Below are 20,891 nucleotides of genomic sequence, written 5' to 3' on the forward strand. Positions count from 1 at the left end.
AATCAAGACCATCCCCAAGAAAAAGAAATGCAAAAAGGGAAAACGATTGTCTGAGGAGGGCTTACAAATAGCTAAGAAGAGAAGCAAAAAACATAGGAGAAAAGGAAAGATATACCCATCTGAATGCAGTTTCAACGAATAGCAAGGAGAGATAAGAAAGCCTTCCTCAGTGATCAACACAAAGAAATAGAGAAAAACAAAAGAATAGGAAAGAGATCTCTTCAAGAAAATAGAGATCTCTTCAAGAAAATTAGAGATACCAAGGAAATATTTCATGTAAAGATGGGCACAATAAAGGACAGAAATGTAAAAGAAGCAGAAGATACTAAGAAGAGGTGGCAAGAATACAAGGAACTATATAAAAAAGATCTTAATGACCCATAACCCCGATGGTGTGATCACTCACCTACAGCCAGACACCCTGGAGTACAAAGTCAAGTGGGTCTTAGGAAGCATCAATATGAACAAAGCTATTGGGGATGACAGAATTCCAATGGAGCTATTTCAAATCCTAAAAGATGATGCTGTGAAAGTGCTGCATTTGACATGCCAACAAATTTGGAAAATTCAGCAGTGGCCACAGGACTGGAAAAGGTCAGTTTTCATTCCCATCCCAAAGAAAGGCAATGCCAAAGGATATTCAAACTACTACACAATTGCATTCATCTCACACACTAGCAAAGTGCTCAAAGTTCTCCAAGCTACACTTCAACAGTACATGAACTGAGAATTTCCAGATGCTCAAGCTGGATTTAGAAATGCAGAGGAACCAGAGGTCAAATTGCCAACATCTGTTGGATGATACAAAAAGCAAGAGATTTCCAGAAAAAAAAAAAACATCTATTTCATTGACTACACTAAAGCCTTTGTGTGGATCACAACAAATTGTGGAAAATTCTTGAAGAAATGGGAATACCAGATGACCTTACATGCCACCTGAGAAACCTGCATGCAGGTCAAGAATCAACAGTTAGAACCAGACATGGAAAAATGGGCTGGTTCCCAAATTGGGAAAGGAGTACTTCAAGTCTGAATATTGTCACCCTGCTTATTTAACTTATAAGCAGCAAACACCATGTGAAATGCCAGGCTGGATGAAGCACAAGCTGAAATCAAGATTGCTAGGAGAAATATCAATAACCTCAGATATGCAGATGACACCGCTCTTATGGCAGAAAGTGAAAAAGAACCCTCTTGATGAAAATGAAAGAAAAGAGTGAAAAAACTGGCTTAATACTCATTTAAAAAACTACGATCATGGCACCTGTTACCATCACTTCATGGCAAATAGATGGGGAAGCAATGGGAACAGTGACAGACTTTATTTTCTTGGGCTCTAAAATCACTGCAGATAGTGACTGCAGCCATGAAATTAAGACTCTTGCTCCTTGGAAGGAAAGCTATGACCAACCTAGACAGCATATTAAGAAGCAGAGACATTACTTTGCTGACAAAGATCCATATAGTCAAATCTATGGTTTTTCCAGTAGTCATGTCTAGATGTGTGTGTCAGACCATAAAGAAAGTTGAGCACTGAAGAACTGATGCTTTTGAACTGTGATGTTGCAGAAGACTCTTGAGAGTCCCTTGGACTGCAAGGAGATCAAACCAGTCAATTCTAAAGGAAATCAGTCCTGAACACTCATTGGAAGGACTGATGCTAAAGCAGAAGTTCCAATACATTGGCCATCTGATGTGAAAACTGACTCATAAAAAAGACCCTGATGCCAGGAAATAGTGAAGGCAGGAGGAGATAACAGAGGATGAGATGGTAGGATGGCATCACCAACTCAATGGACACGAGTTTGAGCAAGCTCTGGGAGTTGGTGATGGACAGGGAAGCCTGGTACCCGGCAGTTCATGGGGTTGAAGAGTTGGACATGACTGAGTGACTGAACTGAACTGAGGGTGAAAGAAGAGAATGAAACAGCTCATTTAAAACTCAACATTCTAAAAACAAAAATCACAGCATCCAGTCCCATCACTTCATGGCAAATATATTGGGAAAATGTGGAAATAGTGACAGATTTTATTTTCTTGGTTTCCGAAATCACTGTGGACAGTGACTGCAGACCTTAAATTAAAAGACGCTTACTCCTTGGAAGTAAAGCTATGACAAACCTAGACAGCATATTAAAAAGCAGAGACATTACTTTGCCAACAAAAATCTGTATAGTCAAACTCTGGTTTCTCCAGTAGATGTATGGATGTGAATTGGACCATAAAGAAGGCCAAGGATCAAAGAATTGATGCTTTCAAACTGTGGGCTGGAGAACACTCTACAGAGTCCCTTGGACAGCAAAGAGATAAAAGCAGTCAATCCTAAAGGCAATTAACCCTAAATATTCATTGGAAGGACTGATGCTGAAGCTGAAGTTCCAGTATTTTGGCCACCTGATGCATGGAGCCAACTCATTGGAAAAGACCCTGATGCTGGGAAAGATTGAAGGCAAAAGGAGAGGATGGCAGCAGAGGATGAGGTTAGATAGCTTCACTGACTCAATGAACATGAGTTTAAGCAAATCCCAGGAGATAGTGGAGGACAGAGTCTGGTGTTCTACAGTCCATGGGGGTCTCAAATAATTGGTCATGATTTATCAACTGAACTAGTCCTTTAATTTTTCCTATTAATAATATAAAAACATATTAGTTCACACAGTATTATACATTATTTAATCTTAAAAATCTGTATTATTATCCCATCTTAAAAATAAGACTCAGAGATTTAGAGACTTGTCCAATATCACGTGGCTAGGACTTCTGATATCGAGATAAACAGACAGCAGATGCTTCATTCTTATCTTACATCAAATATATAAATAATAGACAAATATGTATATACCTTAAAAGGAACCAAGTAGAGCTATCCTCGGAGAAGGAAATGGCAACCCACTCCAGTATTCTTGCCTGGAGAATCCCACGGACAGAGGAGCTTGGTGGCTGCCATTTATGGGATCACAGAGTCAGACACGACTGAAGTCACTTAGCAGCAGCAGCAGCATAGCTATCCTCAAAACAGGAAGGTAAACTTTTGGAGGACCATAAACTATGTGTAAGAAAATTGTATTCTATATAATGAGGCTATGAGAGCTGGGACCAGAAATCTGGATATAACAAACAGGAGATCTAATGCAAGAATCCAGGCATATATTAGGAAGCACCTGCCTCTTAGGGAGTTATTCTAGAGCACCCCTTCCATCAAGGTAGGGCCAGATGATAGAGTGCTTATCATTAGAACATGAACAGAAATAATGTGTATCATTTCTGATAGAAGGAAGTTAATAAGCAGAGTGTAATCTTTCCTCTCTCTAAAGAATCTCAGAGCAACAATTTAAATTTCCCTTCCAGACTGGAATACTGCTTCTCAACTGAAGACACAAATCTGGACTTCTGACGACTGGGTGACTGGAAGCAAATTTGGGATCTTAAGGAAGGAGGTAATGGAAATGGATGAAGTCACTGAGGAGTAGTAAAAACCAAAACCTTAAAATATAGAGGGTATAAAGAGCAGAAGCCACTGAAGGAATTAATAAGCAAACTAAATCATAATGGTTTCCTTACACAATTCATATCATATTGGCTGTTTTAAATGCTTATAATTAGACCAGTAAACCTACAGATGGCTTTGTTCTTTTCAAATACATTATTTTTTTACCTTGATTTCAAGATCTCTAGGACATGAACCACTCTTCCCCTTTAAATACAGCAAGGAATTCCACTCCCTTCTCCCATCTACCCCCACAAAAGCCCAAATCTCTCATAAAGGAAGTTCCTTAATTCCTGCATTATCCCCTGCAGGTAATCCTACTCTCCCCACAGCCTTCTTGGCTATTAGGAGTGTGGGATTAGAGAAACTCTGTAATGCAGTTGATCAAGGCTCACCAATGGGAAAACCTCATAAGACTTGTGAGATTGAGACCCTATGGATAATTTATAATTTAAATTCTTACCTGTAGCCAAGTGATCTTAAGCAATTAAAAGTATAAACTGAGCATCAGTATTTCCACCTAATTCATAATTTGGGGGTTAGTGATAGAAATACACTGCTTAGAACATAACATGGTATTCAGTAATTGGCAGATTTTATAATTATGTTTAAGAAGAGTCCAAAACAGAACTTTTTATCTACCATTGTTGAGAGTTTTCAGAAATGAGCAAATAGCTATAAGCCTACGAATGAAGAGTGGTTTCTCACAGGATAAAGAGTCACAAGATTCACACTCAAGGCCACAACACAGTGAATGTTTTACTAGATATTAAAGTTTAAAACCACACAGCTTAACATGCTAACTTTACCACTAGGTGGCAATGATACTGCTGAATTTCACTGACAAGGTTAATTTTAAAACTGAGCAAATACAGAAATTCCAAGATTTTTAGTGCATATTTTCATTTTAGAAAAATGAAAAGTACTTTTATATACAATTTAATTTACACCAGAACATGTAATTATCTGATTCAATATGTATGCTAATTTCTGATGCTTTCTCTCCTGTTTATCGAGGCAATTCATGCAACAAACACAATTTTAAACAATTATTGACATAGGTAAGTCTTTTTTAAAAATCTGAACATACATCATAAAGAGAACAGAAATTATGGAAAGCTACAAATATTTCTGAAACTTTAGAATTCACATTAGAAAGCTTTAGAAAGTCACTACAAAATGCAAGTGTTTCAGTGAAAAAGTTAAAACATTTCAAAAATGACTTTTAAAATTTAGGGCCAAAACTTTTAAATTACAAATGAAATTAATATTTATATAGGCAAAGTCTTTTCAATGCCTTGAGTAAACCTACATTGTTAAACAAGTATCAAAATTCTGACAAATGAAATACCATTTTACAAATGTCAAAATAATAGTGATGAAATTCCTTAGAATCTGTCACTTTCCATAATTATTTCTGCTTTCCTCATAATAGATAATTTATGGCTTATTAAAAATAAAAACTTTTCGATTCTTTTCACATCATATAGAGAAATTATCACCAAACTTTTCAAATTATAACACTTTCAAGTATATAGTAAAAAAGAAAAAAAAAAACTTACAAATACCCAAAATATTCCCTCACATATAGGTGGGTGCTCACATCGCCATAGGTAACATTACAAAACCTGTACTATAATTAGATGAATAAATACTAGACCTATACTATTAATTATTCAATTAATAATATAAGATCCAATTAAAACAAGTCTATTTATTCCCTTTTTATAAATAACCTAAAGTTCCCCAAATTTTCACCTGTTTCTACAAATGAATAAGTCAGAATATCAGCTTTCCAATAGTTTTCTAAGTTTTCTAGCTTTCAAAGTTAGCAACCACTTCCTATATTTAGTTCCAGAGAAATCTCCCCTCTAAAACAAAGAAAAGCATGATTCCTAAGTTATTTTATTAATTCACAGATCAGTTTTCTCATTTTGAATTATTATAGATCACTCATTCCATCACTGTATACAAATATACAAATAATCACTTAAGATGGCTAGCACAATAAAAGATTACTGTGGCTTCCCTCACACAACAAACAAAAGATTTCAGGAAAGTGCTCTACCTGTTCACTGTTACCTGTAACTTCTGCTAGAAAATTTATGGAATACCACTCTAATGGAAGGGATAATTGTAGATCTATGAAAGTGAATACATATGCGTATGTAACTTACACCTATACAGAATCAGCTTCTGATTACACAAATAAAGGGACAGATGCTACAAAACACATAATCCTTAAACCACTTCAGATATAGATATATATAGATATATATAGTATCTATATTTCACAGGGCTGTGTCTGAGAACTCAGAACACCAAGAAAAGCCATATTGCAAGGAGGTCAAGAGTTACACAATTACCAAAACAATGCTAACACTGATATGCCATTACTGACTTGAGTTTGCCATCTTTTGTTTATTTCTGATGGTGGCTCGAAGTTTACGTATCACCAGTCTATCAGGCAGAATCATATCACCTTGTTGTTCTAGATAATCCAATAAATTTTCAGTCCATTGGAGAGCAGCTGCATGATTAATATGTTTCTCTGGAATCAGTTCTATTTCCTCCTCTTCATTTTCACTGGATTCATCTGTGTGACCTTGTGCTCTTTTGATGATTTCGCTGTCAGTTAAGACTTCATAGCCTGGTTCAGTACTGTCCACTTCAAGCCATTTTTCAATGTTCTCAGCAGGCACATTTTCCAGTCCTTTGGTGTGTTGTAAAATGGTAGCGATGGCAGCCACTGAGATATCTTCTTCATCAAAGTCCAGGCCTTCTTTCTCCTCTATGGTAGGGAGAATCTTCTTCCATGCTCTGCTGATGGTAACTGGCTTTACTAAATTCCACGCCATTGCTATTTCATAAAGTGCATCTAGTAGAGTTAGCTTCTTCCAGAATGATCTCAGGTCATTGCCTTCTTCCAAGTTGTTCTGGAGAAGACGTGCTCTGTAGTTTCTCTTCATTGTAGCTATGACTCCCTGATTCAAGGGCTGAATCAACGAAGCCACATTAGGTGGTAAATATTTAGCAAATATTTGGCCATCATCTGACCTCAGGACGTTTTCATTTGGATGTGTTGGTGAATTATCCAACAAGAGTACAGCCTTTTCTTGCAACCCTTTGGATCTTAAGTGCTCTCTTACTTGGGGCACAAAGATCTTATCAAACCACTGTCGGAAAATTGAAAGATCCATCCATGCGCCTTTTTGGCTGAAATAAGAGACTGGCAGGTTTGAGGTGTCAGTTGACTTGAAGGAACGAGGTTTCTTTGCTTTCCCCACAATACAAAGCTTAAGTTTGTGTAAACCTGTTGCATTGGCACAACACATGATAGTGACTCTTTCTTCCATTGACTTGTGCCCAGGGACTGTGCATTTACCTTTGATTACCGAAGTCCTGGAAGGCAGGCATTTCCAAAACAGTCCAGTTTCATCTGCATTGTAGATTTGCTCGGGCTGCAAATTCTCTCGTTCAATATAGTCTCGAAAGTTGCTGCAAAAATCCTCCACAGCAGTCTCATCTCCACTTAATCTTTCGTTTCTAATATTGATCTCTCTAATGCTGTGCCGCTGCTTAAAACGAGTTAACCAACCGGCAGAGGGGTTAAAATCACCATCCATTCCCAAAGCATAAAAGAAGAACTCTGCCCTTTTTGCACAAATTGGTCCAGACACGGGATTCCCTTTTGCTCTTTGCTGGTTGAACCATTCTAGCATTGCTTTGTCCAGTTCCTCATACATGGATGGTTTCATAGATTTCCTCTTAGCCAGAAGACTTGTGGAGTCTGAACTGCTTGCGTAAGTTATGATCTTTTCCTTATTTTTTCTTATATCTCGAACTGTCGTTTCGCCAATTCCATAAATCACTGCCAGTTGTTTGGAAGAACCTCCATCTTCAAGTTTCTTTATTATATCAAGCTTATCTTTAATGGTCAACACCACACGCTTCCGTTTCCCTGACATGGTAAGACTGTGGGACTGTTCCCACACTCACACGGAAGCAACCCACAAAATTCTGCCTACTCTCACTGACTCACTTTAACACAGCCTTACACACTCACTGTTTCAACCTCACCAGGAACCCGGTGGCCCTGATCCCGTCCCTAGCTGGGCTTGGCTGGCGGAAGTTTCAGGGCTCAGGCCTTTAACGTTACTTGGGCAGCAGAGGAGGCCCAAGTCACCGCGGATAATCCGGATTACAAACATTTGTTTTATTCCTCCAGAGGTTGCGAGAAAGACTATCTCCCCATCGCGACCACAAACCTCCTTCAGGCCCAGATCGCAGGTCAACAGCCGTCACTAACCCCTGCCACACGCCAAAGTTACCGCCGAGAGCGGAAGAGTCAGGGAGTCGGGGACTGGCCCCCTTCCCCAGAGGGACGTGACGCTGGATTCCTTCCCGCAGCCAGACCTTTCTACAGCAAGCCCCACTTCCCCGCGTCGGGCTTACTTAGTCTGCACAGTCCTCCCGGCCCCGCACAAGCCCGCCAAGACCCTCTCCCAACCTCAGTCGGAACCAGGACCCCTCGGCGGCGCCCTGCCTAACGACGGCAGCCGCTCCTCCCACTAGCGCACGCTCCCGGAAGACGCCCCCTCCCGCCATGCGCCCCCGCCCATCGCCCCGCCCAGGGGCGGGACTTCCCTTGGCGCCCGGAAGGAGGAGGAACGTCTCCCGTCCGGACTTGGGTACCTGGGCGGAGGCAGAGGCGGAGGCGGAGGCCGGGGAGGTTTGGAAGGTGAGAGCTCGGGGGCGGGGCGGGGCGGGCTCCCTCGGGGCGGGGACTCGCTTTCGCTCCGGCTGCTGAGGGTTTGTTGGAGGGGCGGGGGAAGCCGCGCCTCGCAGCCTGCAGGCGGGAAACGTTCCCGCGGGTGCTCTCGGGGTGGGCGGGGCTGCTCCCTGCAATGCGCTTCGCCCCCCTCGCGCGCCGTGGGGGCCCGCCCGCTCCTTCCGCGAAGGGGAAGTGGGCCGGCCGGATGCGGGGGACGCGGAGGGTGACTTCGCGCGGTTCTCTGATCTTTCCAGATTCTCGTTTGTTTTCTGGGGGTCTGTGACGTTCCGCGCGCTTTCTCGCCAAGCCGTGTCGGAGGGTCCTGGGTCCCAGCCGCGGCGCCCTTCCCATCAGGTGGCGAGGGGCGGGCGGGCGGGCTTGCTGCGCCAGGCGTCTGTGTCCCGCGGAGGAGCCAGGTTTGTATCACGAGACACAACCAGAGTGTCTGGTGTTGTGCTCTGGTGTTAACTCCGAGAGGCTCTGTTCCTTCCTCAGCCCCTCAGCCCTGCTCTATTTAGCGAACCGTCTTCAGGGTTACAGATTTCGTTGAATGCTATAGTAGTCCGGGATGCTAGCTGGCAGGATTCACTCTATGCGAAATTTTGGAATACTGAAGCGTGAGCCTAAATGGGGGACATTGGCTTTTTCTATATATTTCTTGCTATTTTCCTACTTCTGTCGTGTAGTGCTGGCCTGTTTAGTGGAAGAACTATGATACATTTGTTCCCAGCAATATGGTAAAAGCAAAAAAGGAATCATATTCTGTAGCCTTTAAATCATGTATTACTCAGGCTTGTTTAGATGTTCCGTTCATCAGATTGTGAGCTCCATGGGCGCAGAAACCGTGTCGTTGAATTCTTGAGAAACGCCACAGCTCCGAATTGGTGCTAGCACGTAGTATATGCATTCAGTGCTTTGGTTTGTTATGGTTTCCTCTCCAAACTGTCATACAAAAGGAAACCTTAAGGAGGGGTGATGTTTTTCAGATAGAGCACATCCTTTCTGGTAGAATTTCAGGTAATGGTGCGAGTTCCACTGCCCTTCAAGTTTTTAATTTTTAAACTACCACCTACATTGTTTATAGGGCAAGTGGGTGATTCTTAGAATGAATCTATTTTTGATAAATTAATCTCAAAGTCTAGAATAAAGGATATTTCTTCTGATGAGAAGTTCAGGTAGCATCAAAGTACCCCCTTTAGTTAACCCCTGTGTTAGAGAAAGAGCACAAGGCTTATGGGTTATCGCCCTGACATTCTTTGGCAAACAAGTTAGTATGTGCATCTTAAGTGATTTTAACCATGAAGCACAAAGATGTGATAGTACTGAACATCTTCATTCACTTATTTAATGCTTTCTGTTTGGAGCCTCTGTTTTTCTCTGCCTAAAAGGTAAGGTATTATTAAAACTTTGCTTAAACTTTGATTTCAAGAAATTGAGTGTATACTCAGCCTGTATAGAAATTACATCCATTTGCCTGGACTGTTTTGTGAGTGAATTCTAATGCTCAAGAGATGTTTTACCCATCAACCTTTCATTTGTCTTCTCAAGTTCAGTTCACTGACCTTTTCCCTCTGTCATCCTTCTCTCCCCAGCTCACAAAGTAAAAGTATCCACAATTTAAAAAAAGAGCCAGCCATAATCAAATTATCTTTTTCAGTGACAATTTGGACATTATTGACATAAACAGCAGTTTTGAAATAGGAAAGAGGCCCTGGAAATTTGGCACTTGGCCAAATGAAATTTTGTTTATGTAAAGTTTGCCTCCTCAATATTCAACATTGAAGTTTTCCAAAATCAGTTTTTTCTCACCAGAGACTGCCTTTCTTTGGCATCTTTACATTTGGATTCAGTGGGGAATCCCTTAAATTTTGTGATCAGTGTCATCAGTAAGGTGGTAGAGGGAAGCCTTCAAATTTTCATCTCTGTTGCACATTCTTGTTTTGAGTTTTGGATAAATAATTTGTAGAAGTTTCTGGCCTAACTCATGTGCTCAGTTACATAATTTAAAAAGCATGTTTGTAAACTTACTCAGACTATTTTAATGATTATTTTCTGGAACTAAAATTTAGCACGAATGAGAGGTACAATAATGACTTTTTGAAAGCATAATTTTTCCTACTTTGTACAAATATAATATTGGCAGCAGTCATTGTGTAACGCTGGACTGGGAATCAGAAGACCTGGTTTCTAATTCCTGTTCTGTCACTAACGAGCTGTGTGATCTTTGGTAAGTCATTTAAAATCTACGTCCTTGGCTTTGACTTTTATAATTGAAGATAGATAATATCTTCCTTCTAGGATCATTGTCAGGACTTTAAAATATGTCTGAAAATGCACTGAAAATTGTTGTACATAAAGGGTGTTTTAATAGCTTACTTAACTCTGTGGCAATCACAGGTATTTGTGTAGTGTGACTTTCTTAGTTGTTTCTACCATCAAGAGTCACCTCTTGATATGATAAATAGCTGTTTTGCACATGGTACAGTTTTGTAAGATAAACATCTAGTGTGTATGAAACTGCTTTTGAGTACTAATAAAAATGATCTTTTACTTTAATGTTCCTACTGCCCATTCTTTAGTGTACTTGCTGAGGCCATATTTGTCTTTGGTTTTCATAAACTTTTTTTCCATTATTTCTCCCAATTCAGAGAGATTTTTATAAAACAGTCTTACCTTCGTATTACAGTGAAAAGTGCACATACAGTTAGCTTGTGCAAATTTATAACTATGTGTGCTTAAAAAATACTTCTTTGTACTGTTGCTGCTGCTAAGTCACTTCAGTCGTGTCCGACGCTGAGACCCCACAGACGGCAGCCAACCAGGCTCCCCCGTCCCTGGGATTCTCCAGGCAAGAACACTGGAGTGGGTTGCCATTTCCTTCTCCAGTGCATGAAAGTGAAAAGTGAAAGTGAAGTCACTCAGTTCTGTAGACTCTTCCCAACCCCATGGACTGCAGCTTACCAGGCTCCTCCACCCATGAGATTTTCCAGGCAAGAGTACTGGAGTGGGTTGCCATTGCCTTCTCCAACTTCTTTGTACTACATGGCTTCAAAATATAACCTACATAATTTACTTAGTGCTTAATAAAAAGAAACAGTAATCTGTTTAAAACTTGAAAGAGAAACTGGGTGGACATATTTGGAAGCACTGTAGTGTACAAAAATCCATACTTTGAAAAACAACATAGAGATCTTTTAAAAAAAAGAGTGCAGTTTTATTCTTTGCTGATTTTAATACAGATTTTCTATAAGATGCAATCTGAGTGTAATTTCAAATAGCAGAATATTTGGTCTATGGACTAGGATTTGTTCAATTACTATTACAGTGCCGAATGTATTTTGTAGCAGTTACTGTCATAAGATTGCCTACATTATAATATCTTTTGTATAGTCTTAGCAACTTGTTCTTATTTCGTATGAGTTGTTACCATTAGAAGCAGTTACACTGTCTTATAAACATAACGGAATCTGTACAATTAAATAGGTGATATCTCTCCCCCACCAAAAAAAAGTAAGCATCTTGGGGAACCATGAACTTGGTTCAGTAACACTTCCATTGCTCAAAAAAGATGTGGCATTCTAGTTTTGAAATTACTGTCCGTTTGTAGCACATTTTAAACATATCTTTAATAGTAGTTAGTCTTCATCTTTTCAAACTGGATTTCATTTCTGGAAGCTGGTAACAGTCCCTTCTGACTAGGACAAGTGAATAAAGTGGATATTTAAACCTCTCTTTGGAATAAAAACCAAAGTGTAAGTATTTTCATATTTTTTGAAACTGTGGTTTTTAGAAAATCTCCAGAATATTCTGTGCCATCGTAGCAATATTGAAACAATACAACCTCATTTCTTTAAAGGAGATAGCACTCAGTTAAATACATATGTTCTTACATGAGTATTTTGAGGTCATCTCATTGCATTGTGATCATATTTCTCTTTTCCTTAGCAGCCATAGAAATATATATATATATATATATATATATATGTATGTTACTGTTTTTCTAGTTATCTTGCCTCTAATTGTTCCTTTATACTTGTGGATGATTTTGATGGTGCTCCTGGTGGCTCAGTGTTAAAAACTCTGCCTGCAACGCAGGAGACCCAAGTTCAATCCCTGGGTCGGGAAGATTCCCCTGGAGAAGGGAATGGCATCCCACTCCAGTATTTTTGCCTGGAGAAGCCCTTGGACAGAGGAGCCTGGCGGGCAGTAGTCCATAGGGTCACAAAAAGTCAGACACAACTGAGTTACTAACACTTTCAGTTTGTTTCACCCTTTTCTGAATCAGAAACTTAGAGCATTTGTTTTCCTTCCAAATACTGTGCTCTGTTTCGCCATTGAACTGTTTTCTCACCTATGTTATTGGATTGTTAGTAAGTTTTCTATTGGATTATTTTGTACCTTTAGTTTTTAACGGTTTAAGCCATTACCATTTTACTGAAGTATATAAAGGCTGAAATCTTAGTAGATAAGTTATCGTTCAGTTTTGCATCATTAACTTTTTTTATGTCTATTACTACTATACAACTTTCTTCATACATATGATTAATCTTTTGTGTTATAATTCATTTCTCTGTTCAGAATCCTTCTTTGATTACGGGAGGAATCGTTCTGTAATGCCACCCTACTTTTCTATATCAGTCCCTTTTTTCCCAGCATAAAGCCTTTTTTCGTGTCTTCTTGGTCATACTTATTTACTAAATGTGTTTGTTCTCAGTGCCAAAATTTTGACATTATCATTTTTTCCTGCCTGAAATCCCTTTTTCTTTCCTTCTCTCTGTTGAAATGTAATCAACTCTTCAGAGGTGTATCGGGTCATAGCTGTTCAACAAAATCTTCAGTAAAACACTTGCTGTTCTGATCTTCCTGCGTCTTTACACTTTTATTGCAGTTACTTTTTATCACTCATTTTGTACTAAATGAATTCTACCTAGTATTTTTCTTAATTATTATGTTTCAGTGTTTTATCTGTGTATTATCTACAGTGTTCAGTGTATTATCTACCCATGGATAATAATTGAAGAACAAGACTATGATTTTTGTATGAACCTCTTTCCTTAAAACATACATAGCATAATTCAGAACAGATGTTCATATGATGCTTTCATAGATGTTCAATAAATTATTTGTTGAATAAGTATTCTGCCATCTTCACTCAGTTATTTCATGTGATTTTACCTTTGTGAACCATTTAATAACATCAAATAAATATAGTTTGTACCATAAATGCGTTCATTGTTGTAATCTGATTGTCATTATGATATTCCTAATAACTTTATTTTGTAGAAGCTTAAATGAAAATGGTACATGTTAGAAGATATGAAACAAGGAAAAATTCTAAAACTCAAGGGCATGAACAGAAATCTCGAGTCGATTGGAGGCGGACTAAAAGAAGTAGTATCTCGCAGTTATGTGAGAGTGGTGACGAGCTTGAGAGTGATGAAAGTGTTGACAGTATTGAAAGTGTTGACAGTGACGAAGATCCTGACAGTGACGAAGATCCTGATCGCATTAAGAAGCCAGAAAATGAAAGAGAGCTTAAATTAATTAATGTTGAAGGTGAAGGAAAGAGTAGTAAGCAACTCATTAACACTGACAATAGTTCAACATATGAAGAAGAAAAGAACAAAACTAAACATGGAAGTATTGACTTAGCAGATCATGAAAAGGGTTCAGGTCAAGAGGAGGGTGATCTCAACAAACACACTGGACAAATAACAGAGGAGGATTTAGAAGAAGAACCCATCAAGCGGGGGAAGAGAAAAAGGATCTCCTCTGTGATGTGTGACAGTGATGAGAGTGACGACAGTGATATCCTAGCTGGGAAAGTGGGTGTTAAACGTCCACGCAGAGTGGTCGAAGATGAATGTTCCTCAGTGGAGATGGAGCAAAACATTCCTGAACAAACTTCAGCTACAAGAAAGCGAGAACAGCTCCAGAAACTGAAAGAACTCTCAAAACAGAGATCTCGTCAGAGACGTAATAGTAGTAGAGATTTTGAGGTGTGTTCTATTTTATTGGTTTTCTTACTGTTTTTAAATTTTTATTTAAATTATTTAACTTCTATAAAAATCAAAGTGCTGAGTCTGTTCTCTTTTGCAATAATTCTAGAATTTATTTTTTAGTGAAGTATCCTTGGGCATGTTTGATTGCAGTATTGCATCTAATAATATTTTATTATGAGCCTCATTCCTTCACTCTTTTTAAAAATTAAGATTTTGTTTTGTCTTTTTCCCATTTTTTATTTCTACTTACAACCTTAATGTCCATTTTAAACATTTTATCACTTACTAGGGTATGTTATCTTTTTCCTAATTTCAAAAGTTCAGCATCTAACATGACAAGACTTTTTTCAACCTTAAGATATGAAATTATTTTCTACCGATGATTGTTTCACATTTGATCTTTTAATTTCATATCCCTAATGACAGTTTTAAAGGTACACTTTATTAAAAGATATGTTTTAATTTAACTAGGACTCTGAAAAGAAATCCTCCCCCAGCAGTGATGAAAATGATGTTGAGGAGGAAGAGGAAGAAGACAGTGATTATGAATTTGGTGAAGATGGAGATCATTATATTATTGATGGCTTTGTAGTACAAGATGAGGAGGGTGATGAAGAGAATAAAAGCCAACAAGGAGAACAATTGACTACATCACAACGGAAATCAATAGAACAGAATTCTCTTTGTAAGTTAAATATCAGATGTTTTATCACTTATTCTAATTTTTATGTCAAGTATTGAATCAGCCTTTTACTATCATATTCTAAATCTTTGATTAGGAACTATGGTTTCATTTTCAGGTAACTTTGTCTGTATAATAATACTTTATTCTAGTGGTTTGTGAGAACCCTTTAAACTCTTAAAAATACTAGAGAACCCTAAAGAGCTTTTGTTTCTGTGAGTTATATCTATCAACATTTACCATTGTAGAAATACAAAAGAGAAATTTAAAATATTAATTAAATGACTTAAAATTCTTATGTGATAAGCTCATTACATGTTGAAAAAATAACTTTTCCCAAAAAATGAGAAGAATGGCATTGTTTTACATTTATATTTAATATCTAGCCTAGTACAAGGCAGCTGGATTCTTGAATCTGCTTTTGCATTCAGTCTGTATTGACATTAAATTAGATGAAAGCAGTTTTGTTTCGTAGAAGTAGATAGCTGGAAAAAGGGTTGTTTCCAAAGCATTTTCAAAATAATTGTGGATAGTCTCACTGACACTGCACCAAAATTCAACAGGTTTCTTAAATAACTTGTTCTTAAGTTTCTTAAAGATTAGTTGCAGTTTGGAGTCTGAAAGCATATAAATGAACTTTTAGTACTTACATTTCACTCCATTGATGTCTTTCAATTTGAATGGATCTTTTACTTATTTATGATTTTGTAACATCATGCATTGGTTTGGAAAATATTGGTTCGCTGGTTATGTGAAAGTGAAGTCGCTCAGTCCTGTCCAACTGTTTGTGACTCGGACAAAGAGCTACATGGTCTGTAGCTCGCCAGGCTCCTCCGTCCATGGGATTTTCCAGACAAGAGTACTAGAGTGGGTTACGATTTCCTTCTCCAGAGGATCTTCCTGACGCAGAGATTGAACCCGGGTCTCCTGCATTATAAGCAGATGCTTTACCATCTGAGACACCAGGGAAATCTATATACTGGTTATATCTCTCTCTTTAGTCACTCAGTCGTGTCTGACTCTTGCGACCCCATGGACTGTAGCCCACCAGGCTCCTCTGTCCATGGGATTCTCCAGGCAACAATACTGGAGTGGGTTGCCGTTTCCTTCTCCAGGGGATCTTCCCAACCAAGGAGTCAGCCCTTCTTTACCTACTGAGCTATGAGTGAATCTTCCATATTTTGATACGTTTCACTGTATAATATTTTAAAAATCACATTCATTAATATCACCACCAGTATCATCAAAAAATTCTTTAGGTATTGGGAAATTCAATTGTCAGGCTCATAGTAGCAAATACAGGTTTTTCAAAATTCTGATTTCTGCTCAAATACCAGTTTTTATCTTCGGTAACAAACACTGTGAGTTCTTGAAATGACAGATTTTCTTTGTTCATTTTGATCAAATATTTGGCAGATGCCTGAATAACCATAGTTGGTCAACAGTTCTTTCAGGTAAACTTGGTATTTCAAATATACTTGAAAAATGAGGCTCATAACTTAGTTTTAAAAGACATATACTCAGATTCATGACTTAATAGAAATGGTAATTTTTACTGCTTCATCAAGGACATTTTTAAATGAAAGTAGCTTTTTTACTGAATGCATAGCAATGATGACTATAGTGATTACTAATAGCTTGATTCCACAGCTGTGATTCATGTTAAGGGGCCAGCTGCCTTATCCGTAGTTACTTTTGCACCATCAGTGACAATGGCAAAATGGCAAAAACAACAGATAATTATCTTAATATTATAGCTTTGACTTCACCAATCCCCTTAAATGGACTTGGAGACTTACAGGGGTCTATAGACCACACTTTGAGAACCACTGGTGTTATCTGGACTTTTGAAGTGTTACATAGTGAAACCTGTCAGGAAATTAGAATCATTTATATTTACATATAATAAACAATAGGACCCTAAAATATTAGGGTGTCTTTAAATGTGTATATTATTGTTCTGATCCCTATAATTGTACATAAATTTAAAGACTGTTTTTATGATATTTTACACCTGTGGTATAAACAGGATGTTGGATGAAAATTTTTTTTTTCCCCCTTCAATAATGCATATTTCCAAAAGGCATTTAAAAGGCATGTTTACTAAAGTAAGTGTAATATGATTCAGTTTAGATACTGTGATTTAAGTAAAATAGTAGATTGAGGTATGATTTAAATTTCAAGAAAATCAAGAAATCAGTTACAGAGATGCCAGTGATAGGCATAGGCATCTGTATGTTGAAAATTAATGACTGTTTTCCTTATATCAGTAAGTACTGGTTCACATGCCATCAGGACATTTGAATCTCAGAGAAAGTCAGGAGGTGTCCCGTCATTCTGGATATTAGTATCTAGGATGTGATAGAACATTTATGGAAAGATACCTACCCCTAGGGGCTTCCCTGGTGGCTCAGTGGTGAAGAACCCACCTGCAGTGCAGGAGATGCAGGTTCGATCCCTGGGTTTGGAAGATCCTCTGGAGAAGGGAATGGCAACCCACTCCAGTATTCTTGCCTAGGTAATCCCATGGACAGAGGAGCCTGACGGGCTACAGTCCATGGGGGTTCCAAAAGAGTCAGACATGACTTAGTACAACCACCACCCACTCATAGCCACTCCAGATAAAAGTCCAGCACATGGAAAGTGTCTTAACTCTCTTCTCTATCCTATACTTTTATGCTTACCTTTGGTTTTTTAAGGGAAGTTTTAGATTTACTAGAAAGTTGAGTGGAAAGTACAGAGAGTTTCTAGATAACCCCTGACACACAGTTGCCCTGTTATTAACATCTTGCATAATCTTGATGTATCTGGTGTAGTTGATGAGCCAGTATTGATAATTGATACATTATTAACTGTAGTTCATAGTTGGCATCTCGGTCCACTCTTTGTGTTGTACATTCTGTGGGTTTTAGAAATGTATAATGATGCAGCAGGTATCCACCATTACAATATCAGAACAGTTTCACTCCTAAAATTATCCTGTTCTCCACCTAGTCATCCCTCCCTCCCACCCCTGAACCCCTAGCAACCACTGACCTTTTCAATGTCTCCATAGTTTTGCTTTTGCCAAAGTGTTTTTATCATGGGAATCATACAGCATGTATCCTTTTCAGATTGGCATATTTCACTTAACAATGCATTTAAATTTCCTCCATGTCTTAATGTGCATGATAGCTCATTTCCTTTTATCACTGAATAATATTCCATTGTATGGATGTACCACAGTTTGTTTATCTGTTCACCTGTTGAGGGATGTTTTCGTTGCTTCCAAGTTTTGCCAATTATGAATAAAGCTGCTATAAATATTTGTGTGAAAATTTATCTATGGACATAAGTTTTCAGTTCATGTGGGTAAATATCAAGGAGCCCTGTGCTTGTTTTTAACACTGAGCATATCCACCTGAGAAGGAGATGTACCTCATTTTTATGCAATACATTTTATCTTTTGTGTTCTTAATTGCAGCTTTTCCTTCTGACTCTGTCCTCACAATCTCCCTTTTCTCAACTTGCAACCGTATTAATGCCTTTCCTCCCTTGAGTTGTCATGTTCTTCTCTTAGCTGCTATTCTAAACCTATCTTTTGTTCAGAATTTCCCAATAACTGCAAAGCACTGTACTTAGACTGTTATACCCATCAATCCAGTGAAATTGTTCTTACTAAAATTAGTGACAACTTTTAAGTTGCCAAAATGCTCTTTGGTCCTTGTTAGCCTGATATTGCTGTGTGTTTTGCCACTAGCCATTGACAGTTCTCATTTTCACAGGTTTTTTTTTTTTTTTTTTTAGCTTCTTGTCTCCCCTTTGTAATAGTGCATTCCTGTTTTTCCATTTGCCATGTAAATATTGATGTTTCTAAAGGTTCCATCCTCACACTGCCTTCATTTTACTTATGCTTCAGGCAGTCTCTGCCCCGTAACTTCAGCCTAATCTCTGGGGAGGTTCCCAAGCTTTTATTTCCAGCACAGACTTTTCCGTAGTGTAAGGCCCAATTTTTTAATCTTACTGAACATTTTCATCACGGTGTCTTTCAGACACCTCAGACTCAATATGTACAAATCTAAATGATTAAGAGGGAGCATAAGGAAGTTTTGGGGTGGTGATATAACTTCTGTTTTTGATTGTCATGGTGGTTACACAGCTTTGTGTTTTGGTCATAGAACTGTGCACCAAAAAGAGTGAATTTTATGGTATGTGAAAAAGTAAAACTCAATAAAGAAATCCAAATGGCCATCCCCACTTTCAAAAAATAACCTAGGTGGTTAATCAACTTCTCTTCTCTTCTCTTTGTAATCCTAATACACATTAGACCTGCCCACACATTATAGGAACTTACTAGTTGGATGGATGGATGATTAAAATAAACTTATCAACTGAAGGTTCCTGAAGACAGAAAAATGTTAGGTATTACCAGATTTATTAAAACATCAGAGGAAAAACAAGCTACATATTTGAAGATGATGATTTATGACTTGGTTAATGTTTTTAATACTTATTAGTGACTGCCATTTATGAATATAGTATATATAGTTTTTATATGCCAAGGGATTATGTTCTAAAAGTTGCTGTAAATTAATACCTACATTAGAAAATCAAAATATATTTTCTCATTAAAGCAATATTCTGTAGGATGAATAATGAACACAGTTCTCTGACCTGAGTTAGGTTGGTATTCCCAGATTCATTCTACCCTCTGCCTCAACCTCTATAGGAACACTGATAACTACTCATATTCAATGTCTGATCAGAATTTGGGAGAGACATTTCGTAACTTCAAATTCAGTTCTCAGTTGAGACAATCAGTGACATAGGCAATTTTACGTTCTTGAAGAGAACAGTTATACTATAGGACGACATTTTCTCACTTCCTTGCTCTCTGCCATTTGGCTCTGAGAGGTATTTTAACACTTTAGAATAGTTTCCTTCCTACTGTATGGTTGAAGGACTTAAAGATAATCAGAGTATTTTCCTCTTATTAACCCCTATTATTATTTATTCATATTTATTCTGAGACTACAACTCCCAGAAAAGATACCAAAGGAAGTAGAGGGATGGACTAGCAGTGGCTCAATGAATTCAGATCTATATGGTTCACATGGTAATCTTATACACATAGAGAGAGGGGAACATCTTCTGATTTGTAGATATTAAAATTACATTATTCTTTCAGTATTCTATCATAGGTTCACAGTGACAGAGAACAAAGTAGTAGGTTCTCAGAGTACATCTCAGCCTACTAGTGCCTTGGTAGAAAAATACTTGCTAGATTACTGGAAGTTAGAGTGAGTGAACATTAACTTGGTCTCCACCTAGCAATCAAGCAGAATCATTCTATCAGTACACTGCGTAGGACTAAGAACAGTCTCACAACCATTTATGTTAAATATTAAATCCTCTCCTCTGGAGAATTTCTCCTCTTGTTCTAAGATAAATAAAAAGTACCTGTAAAATCATGGCACAAAGGAAAGGTGATGTTACCCTGAAGACCAAAGCGAAAAAAATGCTCATGAAAAAATGTTTCATTAAAGGAAACGTAAGAAAATCGTACAAAGCATTTGCCTTGCAGTCTTCAGAAAAAGAAACAGGAAATCATAAGGAGAGAACAATTTGAGGTGAAAGGGAAGTAGTTAAAGATAAGCTGCCAGAAAATGAAAATATAAAATCAGAAATGAAGTATATATTGGAAGCAATGAGCTTCCCTGGTGGCTCAGACGGTAAAGCGTCTGCCTGCAATGCGGGAGACCCGGGTTTGATTCCTGGGTTGGGAAGATCCCCTGGAGAAGGAAATGGCAATCCAGCACTCTTGCCTGGAAAATCCCATGGACGGAGGAACCTGATAGGCTACAGTCCATGGGGTCACCAAAGAGTCGGACATGACTGAGCGACTTCACTTTCACTTTCAGAGAGCCGAGTTAGCAGTTCAGGAATCTCATCAATAATATGTAGGTT

General features: G+C 38.3%; 2 protein-coding genes across 3 annotated transcripts in view; one reads left to right on the forward strand and one right to left on the reverse strand.

The window, feature by feature from the left end:
* Positions 1–5,880: 5,880 nt before the first annotated feature.
* On the reverse strand, positions 5,881–7,455 carry JRKL (JRK like). Its single transcript, XM_068989356.1, has one exon. It carries the CDS (start codon positions 7,453–7,455, stop codon positions 5,881–5,883), a length of 1,575 nt encoding a protein of 524 aa, XP_068845457.1.
* A 713-nt stretch (positions 7,456–8,168) lies between these two features.
* The window catches only part of CCDC82 (coiled-coil domain containing 82), a 32,416-nt gene continuing 19,693 nt past the window's right edge, over positions 8,169–20,891 (forward strand). The window contains exons 1-3 of one of the 2 annotated variants that reach the window (XM_068988849.1): positions 8,169–8,228; positions 13,545–14,260; positions 14,735–14,948. In XM_068988849.1, the coding sequence (XP_068844950.1) occupies positions 13,553–14,260; positions 14,735–14,948 (922 nt within the window). In that variant the 5' untranslated portion in view covers positions 8,169–8,228; positions 13,545–13,552. Of the gene's footprint in view, positions 8,229–10,420; positions 10,489–13,544; positions 14,261–14,734; positions 14,949–20,891 lie in introns of those variants that run through there. The other variant, XM_068988850.1, reaches the window with a different exon arrangement.

This window comes from Capricornis sumatraensis, chromosome 16, assembly GCF_032405125.1.
Source record: "Capricornis sumatraensis isolate serow.1 chromosome 16, serow.2, whole genome shotgun sequence".
Classification (NCBI taxonomy): Eukaryota; Metazoa; Chordata; class Mammalia; order Artiodactyla; family Bovidae; genus Capricornis; species Capricornis sumatraensis.

What these genes read in the sequence shown, in the direction of transcription:
- JRKL (XM_068989356.1), bottom strand. Translation starts at nt 7,455, where the DNA reads ATGTCAGGGAAACGGAAGCGTGTGGTGTTGACCATTAAAGATAAGCTT.